Source organism: Phyllostomus discolor, chromosome 9, assembly GCF_004126475.2.
Source record: "Phyllostomus discolor isolate MPI-MPIP mPhyDis1 chromosome 9, mPhyDis1.pri.v3, whole genome shotgun sequence".
Lineage (NCBI taxonomy): Eukaryota > Metazoa > Chordata > Mammalia > Chiroptera > Phyllostomidae > Phyllostomus > Phyllostomus discolor.
In genome coordinates, this window is record NC_040911.2 from 48,578,214 (window position 1) to 48,589,527 (window position 11,314).

At 33.0% G+C, this 11,314-nt stretch overlaps 1 protein-coding gene across 1 annotated transcript in view; it reads left to right on the plus strand.

Moving 5' to 3' along the window:
- ANKRD12 (ankyrin repeat domain 12) overlaps positions 1-10,492 on the plus strand; it is a 157,452-nt gene extending 146,960 nt beyond the window's left edge. The window contains 4 exon segments of the mRNA XM_036009317.1: positions 2,995-3,138; positions 7,558-7,567; positions 7,570-7,652; positions 8,281-10,492. Coding sequence (XP_035865210.1) covers positions 2,995-3,138; positions 7,558-7,567; positions 7,570-7,652; positions 8,281-8,466 — 423 coding nt within the window. The 3' untranslated portion in view covers positions 8,467-10,492.
- The last annotated feature ends 822 nt before the right edge of the window (positions 10,493-11,314 follow it).

Genomic DNA, 11,314 nt, shown 5'->3' on the forward strand with positions numbered 1-11,314 from the left:
CTTTGGGAAAATTGGACAGATAAATGCAAAAAATGAAAGTAGACCACTTATACTATACACAAGAATAAACTCAAAATAAGTAAAAAACTTACATGTAAAGTCGAGACACCATAAATATCCTAGAATAAAACATAGGCAGTAAAATCTCAGGCATCTCTCATAGAAATATTTTTGCTGATATACCTTCTAGGGCAATGGAAATAAAGGGAAAAAATTAACAAATGGGACTACATCAAACTAAAAAGCAAAAGAATCCGTCAACAAAATGAAAACGAAACCCATTGTATTGGATGAAAGAAAGTGAAGGGATTAGCTAAAGAATGTATATGTATTAACCCATAGACAATAGTATGGTGATGCCCTGAGGGAAGGTGGGTGGGTGCTGGGTGGAGGTAGACAAAGAGGGAAGAAATGGAAACAATAAAAATAAAGAATCGTCATTTGAACTGTGCAGTTTGCAGAACCACAATAAATAGGAAAAATGACACATTCTTCTACATACTGACAAACAAGCAATTAGAATTTCACAATACTACAAAGCAACTTAAATGTCTGACTAATGTGAAAACAAACAGCTTTACCATTTGTTGGCTGAATAAACTTCTAGCTGCAGAATTGCTTGATAGTTGTCCAGCTATGTTGCACAGTTTACACAGAAAACTGCCATCATGTGTCATGAAGCAGCAGGCCTAATTATTAGAATTTCAAAGAAGAAATTAGTATGGGAATATAGGAGCAATATCTGCAAAAGCTATAATATGAATTGAAAATATTTGATTCCTGTTCATTATAGATACAGATGAAAGTTACAGATACTTCTGATATTACTGTAGTTTATGGCTTACATTCATAATTGAAAAAAATACCAGTTGGAGTTTAATGCAAAGACATAGTTTTTTCTACTCCAGATATACAGATGACCTTCTCCCTATTTTGTCCATAAACTTCTGGCAGTGTGAGGAACCCCAGGTTAAGAATTGCTATTCTAGGGTTATTTTTCTCATAGAAAATGATAACATTTGAATGCTGTACTCAGTGAATGAACACAACTTGCAGCCAGAGCCCCTGGCCGTTACCTCACCTACCCCCCTGCCCCTTTCTGCCTCCCAAAAAATTAAGAAGGGACTTACATAACCCATTCTCAGAAGGTATTGGTTGAGAGGCTGTGCTCTGGATGTTCAAAGATACAACATTAAATGATCTCAAGTATAATATTGTATTTAGGCTAGTATTAAAACAGTATATCTCAGTTATTTTAGGGAAAGGGGCTTGACTTGAAACATAAATTTATTTATCATATGGTATTAAGGGATTTTTGGTTATTGCTTTTAATGTCTACTGGACTTCAACTTTTTAGGAAGACTTCCAGCTGTTCATTTCTCAGCCTCTGATCAAGTTTTAGGATATTTATCACTTAAAGTCCTACCTTAAACTTGTACTTAAATTTAAAAATCGTGTCAGGCTGACTTGTCTTTTGAGTATCATTTATCACATAAGAATTTACAAGAGATTAAATAGGACTCTCCTTGTTTTTACTAAATTACAAATACAATAAAACTCTACAACAATACATATTTGGAAGTAACATGGCCACATTCTCCAACTGTAGATGGATCAAGTTCTTGTCAGTTAAGGGGAGAATAGGGAACATGGTGCAGAGAAGACCAACCACATCCAGAGTATTATCTGAGACCAGCCTTCCCAGACAGAGCCAACAAAATGATGAATGTCATATAACAGGGATTCCTAGAGTTACTACCTCTGTTCTTGAAGTTCTAACCAGCCACAGGTCCCAAAATTGTCCTTATTGATGTTTAAGCCAAAAACGGACAGTTACCACCAGATAGCACAAGTCTGTAACCAGAATCAGTATGGGTTGGGAACTGCAGATGGACCCTAGAATTTGCAATCTGCTAAAGACAGAAGATTGCCTGGATCATTTCTATTAACCTTTTGATAGGGTGGGGGTGACTGCATGTTATGTAATTAGAAGTTTTTGGACCCCACTTAACACATTAAGGAAGGAGTGTACTATGCCAAAGGTTTACAAATAGCATCAGATACAGTGTGCTTATTCATGAAAATATTCACTATAAAAAAGAAGTTAGCACTACAATGACATACCACTTCACACCCATTAGAATGGCTGTAATTTAAAAAGACAGATAATTAGTGATGGTAAGTATGTGGAAAAAAATGAAACATTCATACATTGCTGGTGGGAATATAAAATTATGCAACTGCTACTGAAAACAGTTTGGTGGTTCTTCAACAAGTTAAACATAGAATTACCATATATCCTAGCACTTCTAGTTATTAACAGAGAGGTAAAAAACATATATCCAAACAAAAACTTGAACATGAATATTCATAGCCAATATTCATAGCTTTATTCATGATAGCCCAAAGTTGGAAACCATCCAGAAGACCAACAACAGATGAATGGATAAATAATATGTGGTATACTCATACAGTGGAATATCATTCATCCATAAGAAGGAATGATGTACTGATAGGTGCTACAAACACAGATAAACTTGGAAAACATGTGACGTAAAAAAAGCCAGTCACTAAATACCACATATATGATTCCATTTATATGAAATGTTCAGAATAGATAAAATTCATAGAAATAAAAAATAGAGTTTTAGTTACCAGGGAAAGAAAGGGAAATGAGATGTGGCTCTGCTAATTGGTATGGGGTTTCCTTTTGGAGTGACGGAAATGGTCTGGAATAACTGGTGATGATTGAACATCTTTGTAAATCTGCTAAAAGTCACTGTTGTACACTTTAAAATAATTTTTAAAAAGAGATAGTTTTGGAAAGAATTTACTTACACTTTAGAACACTAGGAATTCTCAAAATTCTCAGGCTTACTGTGAAGAAAAAACTATTCTGAGGTTCAGGTTCTTTAGCACATTTTAAGTGCTTTTTATTTTATTTGAGAACAAGTAGTTGAAGAATGATGTTTTTTAAATTCTTTGTTCCTCTAGGAAAAACTCATTGTATCCAATGAACAGGAAGTTCTACGAGTTCATTACAGAGCTGCAAGAACATTGGCAAATCAAACACTGCCATTTAGTGCATGCACTGTTTTACTGGATGCAGAAGTCTACAGTGTGCCGCTGGATGCTCAGGTACAATGCTCACTATAGTTAGAATATCCTTAATACAATTTAGGATTTTTTATAATCTATTTCCATTGAGGAAACTTGAATTCAACAATCAGTAAAGCTCAAAGGAGAAAAACAACTCTTTGAGACCAGCCTACTCCCAAATCACCTGATCCTCCATTTTCTAAAGTCCTCTAATGTAATATAAGGTCTAATAATAATGTTTATAATATAAAGGTTTATATATACAGGGGTATGCAAAATTAGGTTTACAGTTCTTACGGAAAAATACGTAAGAATAAATTCTGTGTTTTTTATACTCACAACTGTAAATGTGCTTATGCCCAGATCATGTGTAAATATATACACCATTATAAATAAAAGCAGATGATTACAAAACACATATGTGTTTAGGATCGTGCCCCTGTACATAACTTGTAATTGTATATAATGGATATTTACACATTCAGTTCTGGCCTTCAAGCAATTGGAAAGGTACTGTAAGCTGGAAAATAATATAGGCATATTGAACCTCTAGGTTGTGACCGTGCCACAACAGGGCCATGATTTTGTTTGATCTTGGATGTCATTGGAATAAATTACGACACAGTAAGTCCTCATTTAACATAGTTGGTAGATTCTACAACTTTAAGCAAAACAATATGTAATGAAACTAGTGTTACCATAGGCTCATTGATATAAACAAGAGTTAAGTTCCTATGGTATCTCCTCAGCATTATAATAAAACAAACAACATAGCACAAAATTTTGGCCAAGGACTTACTCTAAGAAGCTGTAGTTGTATCTTCAACAAAGCTTACTGCCACATGTAAATTACATAAATTCAGAATATAGGCATTACCAGTTGTCAAAATTTTTTTTTACTCATAAACCAGAATGAAATTCATTGGTCATAAGAGAATATAATGATTTTTAAAAAGTATAAACTTGGACTACGAAGGATTATCACAAAAAAAGAGTAGGAAATGCTGTTTTAAATAGGACAAACTGGAAACACAAGGTATAAAAAGTACTGGGATGGCCAAAAAGTTCATTTAGTTTTTTCCATACATTGGCTCCAGTAGTACTTAGTTGTCTTTAACTTCATTCAAAACAATTCTTTTAGATTGCATTGTGACAGCTGTCATATCAGTATACATTTTTTAAAAAAATTTAGCAGAAATGGCCCTGGCTGGTGTGGCTCAATGGATTGAGTGCTGCCCTGAGAACCAAAGGGTTGCCGGTTCGGTTCCCAGTCGAGGTGCATGCCTGGGTTGTGGGCCAGGTCCCTGGTGGGGGGCATGTGAGAGACAAACACACATTGATGCTTCTCTCCCTCTCTTTCTCCCTCTCTTCCCCTCTGTCTAAAAGTAAATAAATACATAAAATCTTTTTTAAAAAATTTAGCAGAAATGGTAAGTTTTTGTGCAGCCATTTTTAATAATTGAAGATGGAAAAGGATACACAACATGTTTGGCATATTGTGCTTTATTATTTCAAGAAATGTAAAAATGCAACTGAAATGCAAAAAAAGATTTGTGCAGTATATGGAGAAGATGCTATGACTGATCAAACATGTTAAAAATGGCTTTCAGAGTTTCTTGGTACTGTTGATATTTTGGCCAAATAATCTTTTGCTGTGGGGCCACCTTATGCATTAGAAGATGTTTAAAAGCACCCCTGCCCTCTACCCACTAGAAGCCAATAGTGGGAGGTGGCCAACATACTCAGAATATCCAAATCAATCAAGTTATTGGTGAAAATGAAAAATGTGTCTTTTTATGGAAAAAACTAAACAGGCTTTTTAGCCAACACAGTGTATTACAGAGAAAATTACTGAGTTATCTCTGGGTTTTATTTTTCTCATCTGTTTAAAAAGAAAAATGTAATCAGCCTTGGCTGGGTGGCTCAGTTGGTTGGAATGTCATTCCTTACACCAAAAGGTTGCAGGTTCCATCCCCAATTGGGTGCGTGTACAGGAGGCAACAGATTGATGTTTCACTCTCCCATTGATTCTCGCTCTCTCTTCCTTTCCCTCTCTAAAATCAATAAACATATTCTTGGGTGAGGATCAGTAGATTTCAAACTTTCTTCAGCCACCAACAGCTTTATATAAGATCATTCAGGGGTAAAAATGGCCGTTAAAATAAGTAAGTAGATCTTAAGAGAGAACTATTTGACTAAGAAAATAGTGGAAAGGACTTTACATAATTTACAACTTTAAAGATTTGAAAGGGAAGAATGAATGGTTTTTTAATAAATGAAATAGGCAATTTAACTTTCTTCCTAAAGGCTGGACTAGACCTTGTGATATCTTGAGGTCTTTTTAAGTTTCATGCAATTACAGAGTAATGAATCAATTTTAGAACAATAGAAGTCAAACTATAAGGAAAGTCTCTTAAAGATTTCTAGTTCAGAATGGTTGAGTAAACACAGCTGTTTATTTTTTCTTCCTCCCAAAACTCATTGAAACGACAAAAGGCATGTAAAAATAAAAATAAATCTATGGGAGAGCTGTATGTAGAGATGGAAAGCCACTGGACCAGAACATTGAGACATTTCTGCTGAAAACATATACTGGTAATGAACAAAATACAGCAGAATTGAGAAACCTATAAGCCTAGATGAGTTATAAAGAAACTTTCAAAAATAAGTGAATTTTCCCAATAAACCCTCAGAATGAATCACTGGAAAACAGGATCAGTCCTAATAATTAAATTAATTAAAATAAATCACCCTAATAATTAACAGGCAGAATACATTCTAATTGTCTTGAGGAAAACTATGGAACTGTTACCCATCCTTTTATAGCTGGCTTTATAGCAGAAGGTGTCTCTACTGAGAAGCAGGCTTGTTTTGTATGAGAATAGCTTGTAAGGAACTAAGGGGAAAAAAATAAATCTATCTTTACTGGGTCAGGGCTTGGATTATTATTATCTTACTCTCTTACCATATTTCTTTATTTTCAAAATTACTTGTAATATTAAGAAATATTCAACAATAAAATGTAAGTAGTGAAAACATGTTACTTGGACCAAGGAAGAAGTGATAATGGCTAAAATGTTAGTGTGATGCAATCTGATGTCTGCCTGTCTCTTTAATAGCACTGGTAGTAAGAGTAGTAGTAATGAGTATGGCAAATGTTTATTAGATTGAGTGCTTCCTGTATGCCCAAGCATTCAAAGACTCTTAAATTCTCAAAACAAGATTAAAAGATATTTTTATCCCATTTTACAGAATTGAAAATTGAGAGTACATAATTAGTTCAAGATTACACAGTAAGATACAAAGCTGACAGTTGAATCTAGCCTATTTTAATTCCAAAACTCACATTGTTTTTTATATTCTTGTTTATTCTATTACAGTTGTCTCAGTTTTTCCCCTTTGCCCTCCTACGTCCCACCCCAAACCCAGCTCCTACAGTCCATCCCCACCCTGTTATCCATGCCCATGTCCATGGGTCATTCATACATGTTCTTTGATTGCTCCCTTCCCCTTCTTTCCACCATTTCCCCACCCCTTTCCTCTGTCAGTCTGTTCCCTGTTTCTGCGTCTCTGGTTCTGTCTTGCTCATTAGTTTATTTTACTCATTAGATGCCTTTTATAAGTGATACCATGGTATTTTTCTTTCACCGAATAGCTTATTTCACTTAGCGTAATATTCCCTTGTGTAGATGAACCACAGTTTTTTAATCCATTCATCTACTGATAGTCACATAGGCTGCTTCCAGCATTTGGTTATTGCAAAAGTGCTGCTATAAACATTGGGGTGCATAAGTATTCTTAAAAGTTGATATAAGAATGGTATAGGAAACAGAAGCCAAAGAACTTACATGTACAGCCCATGGACATGAATGGGGTGGGGGTAATGCTCTAGAGGGCAGCAGGGTATAGGGCAGAGGGGGAATAAAGGGGAGAAAAAAATTGGGAAAACCGTAATAACATAATCAATAAAATACTTAAAAATAAAAATGGCATCACTCTGAAAAAAAAGTTGATACAAGATTTTGTTACGAGCATTCCAAAATATTGGTCCTAAAAAAAAAATGCCTTCCTGAAAGACTGTGTATTTAACACTTTTTCTCCCTACATTAATGTTAATGGTAAACTTTAATGTTAAATATTGATATACATTACATTTTAAAAAATATCATAGGCATAATACTTGATACAGATATCTTTTTGAGAAACATCTTTGACTCACAAAGCAGTAGGATTCTATTTAATTAATAACTAAACCCAGCATCCTAAGAATTCTAATAACCTATCAGTATGGAAATAAATGCTTTATAATTTTTTTAATATTCAGATTTTATGTTATCCTTTTTCAAAATATATTTCCATAATTCTTTAAAATGGGATATACCATAAAAGATTAATGGCATGTAGATTTAAAGTGGGTTTGTATTTATTATATCAACTATTTTTAATGTTTTCTTTCAGTCTGATGACAGTAAACTTCTGTGAGGGATCGCTTTAATGCAAGACAGTTCATGTCTTGGTTACAAGATGTGGATGATAAATTTGACAAATTAAAGGTATGTATGTTGGAGAAGTTCAGTTTAAATGGATGCTTCCGCCTTCATAAACAGATACTGCAGCCATATTAGAGAGGAATGATTAGAAAGAAATACTAGTTAGTCATGAAGCTTCACACCACGCCACAATTGGAATATAAAGAAAAATAAAAATTATGTCATATTTTTCAGGACTAGTATAGAAAAAGAAGTTTCTAATAGGGATCTTCATGTTTATTGTCCAATATACAAGCCTGGTTATAGTTTACCAAATGGAAGGATGGGAAATCATTAAGAGAAGGAATATATTTTTCAAATAATCTATAAAGAAAATCATTGGTTTTAGATTTCCAGTGCTTTAAAATCACTTTTCCCTTAGATTTTCTTTATTCTTTGGTTAATTTGGAATTTCACTCTTTGAACCAACAGTTTTAAGTTAAAGTCTGTGAGATAAGATGAAGATGATGTTGCAGACCCAGAAATAGTTGGCATATGGATACAGATAGGGTAAAACAAATGAATGTGTAACTCAAAAACTTCTTATACCTCTAATATATTGATCTTAATTACTAAAGAAACTGTGGATAAAACTAATTTTGAAACGAAGCAAATTTAATAAGAATAACTGATTAACTTTTCTTTTAAATAGACCTGTCTTTTAATGAGGCAACAGCATGAAGCTGCAGCTTTAAATGCCGTTCAGAGATTAGAATGGCAGCTCAAACTCCAGGAACTTGATCCTGCCACCTATAAATCTATCAGCATTTATGAAATCCAGGAATTTTATGTTCCCCTTGTTGATGTTAATGATGACTTTGAATTGACTCCTATATAGCAGCCATTACTTCCTGGTGTGTCGTCATAAACTGATAAGGCTCAAGGGTGTTATACTGTGGAATACTGCCTTTTGACAAAAATGTTGATATTATGCCTTTACAGTTGTTGGTAAAGTTCAACTAAAGTTTGGTTAATGTAGTAAACACTGTCATTTTATAAAAAAAAAAGAATTATTTTGGATCTTAGGTCCAGTTTCTAATTGAAAATTACTATTTATTATTGGTGAATGGGAAAGACTGCATTGGAGCATGTTGGCAGGCCATGGTTGATATTTAAAAAGTTGAGAATCTGCTAACAGCGCTGGAAGTTGTTAGTACTCTAAGTAACAAGATAACCACTAGTATGCAAATCTCTTTTCAAGTTTTATTAAAATATTATCAGTAAACTAAAAGGTTCAGTTCCGACCAAATAGTTTCTAGTGTGGAAGAAAAACTTGGCACAAAATTTCTTCAGTTTATTATATCTGTAAATTAATTGTACAGTTTTCTTTTCAAAAGTTTAATATTGTCTTCCTTTTTAATAACTTATTTTATACATACTGTGCAGGTGTAAATCTTGTAATTAATAGCCATGATGTATACAAAGGAATTGATAGTTAAAACATGTACAAAGAAATAATTGTAAAACTGTTTTGTCTAATGTTTTATTGGACCAAAGTTGTAGCTTGTATGGGGTGTAGCAGTAGAGTATTCAGGTAACAAACCTTTTAAATAAGGCATGCATGTGTTTGAGTTAGCTTGTTTTCATCACCATAACTGTAAAGGTTGTGACTTAGTTGTATTGCATGCTTCCTATAATTTAACTCTCTTCATAAGTGATAACCTAAAGTAGTATAAGGTGTTTCATACTAGTCTCTTGGAATAGTACCTGTGACTTACTATGTTGGACATATTGTTTAGAATTAGTCATACTAAGAAACAGCTCTTTTTTTTTCATCTCACAGTAGGGCCTATTCTCTCCTCCCCCCCAAATGCCTTTGAATGAAAATTCTGAAATTGTAAATGTCTATTTTAATACTCAAGTATGAATCTGTGAATATATGTAAAATATGTTGAATAAATTTTATTGGTCATGTTAAATCATTGTAAAACTTTTTTACATTGCTAAAGTGTAATGTTTTAAGCTTAATAATAACCTTTGCACTTTTAAAATAAAAACTGATTACCCTAGTGAAGAAAAAGATATTTGGTAGTCAAAAAAGAAATGGGTATATTCTGATTGATCTCTAAAATGTTCATGAAAAATTCATTAATATGTTGTATTTTTTTCCTAGAATCAACATGCAAACCATAATTTTCAGAATTTTATAATTAAGATTTGGTATGCTGTTTTAAATAAAATAATTAGCAATACACTTAGAAAAAGTTCAGTTTCTCCTATAACATGATACAGACTAAATTTTTAGTAACAGTTTTGATCTGAAATCTGCTGCTAAACTAATTAAACATTTTGAAAGGAAAATTTAGGTTATATGTATAATTAATTATAAGTATACGAGATAAAATTTATAGAACTTTCCACAATATTTCCTTGAATTATAAAATAATACTGGGTATTCTTTATTCTGATAGAGAAAAGTAAAAAGAATATATGAGGCATAAGGTGTTTTAAATTCAGCTTGCAAGTTGGAAATTCCAGCTGATGGGAAAAAATGTAAAAATTAAAATTTTTGAGTGCAAAGGTACATTTTAAGCTTAGGGATTTTTTAATTTCCACATCAATTTATATTTAAATTCATGTTGTACTTGGCATGCGCAATAAAGAAGCACGTGTAAAAATTACACAGTGCAAGGATTTTAATATAAAGGTTGTATGTGGTAGTATTTAGAAATTTAGATGGGAGATTTTGGCCTTTTTTATTGGATAATTGGGGCCAAGAAAGGCAGGGTAGATTTTGAAGCACTGGTTTTGTGGAAGTTAAGTTTATTAAGGCTGGAAACATTAAACCTAATTTATAAAAGCAATACTTTTTAATATGAAAAACAATGCAAATTTTGTTTATACTTTGCTTAAAAGTAAAAAAATATTTGAGCATTGAAATCACAGAAAATATGAGAAGGATATGTTTATACAGCATTTTTTGCTGATGGTCCAACCTGGAGGGTAGGGGGAATCAGTTTAGTCAAACACAACAGGCTGCAAAGGAGAAAAAGCAAGCAGGAATCTGGCATGTTTTAGTCATTCCAGCTTTTTTTAGTATTAACCACAGTTCTCACCCTCTTTTGTGGTACCTCAAGTTGCTGGAGCCTCTCTGCCATGATCCTGCTTCTACAGATTTCCTTTGTAAAGTGACTCAGAGATGATCAGGATAGCTTGAAAGAAAAGTGAATGCCTTTTCAGTGGGAATTTGTCCTTAAGTAAGTAATTAAGGGCTTTTGATATTGAAGATATTCTGAAGCTCTGAAATGCTAGAAAAAACTTGGAATGGAGTATATGCCTAAAAAGTTTAGGATTCTGAAAAAAAATGAAGGGTGATTAGTTTAATCAGTGATTTTTTTTTAACTATTCAAATATCATGAACAAGATACTAAATTGTACCTAAGGATTTGTATTTCTTTAAATCTTGTTCTAAATCATATCTGTTTAATAAATGACTAGTTGGTATTTGTGCATGTTATTTAATAAAGAGTTATATTTTTATAGAAAAAATAAGAGTGAAACGTGTGCTCAATTTTTTTCCATTTCTATATTACTCTGTGCCAAACACTAATATTTACTTGGGCAGCTAGCAAATTTTCAGAAATGGTTTTGTTGGGGAAACAAACAGCATCTGAAGAATTAGTCTTTCAAATTTCAAGTCTGTTTAGTAATAAGGTCTCAAAAGTGAATTTTAAATGTTAGACATG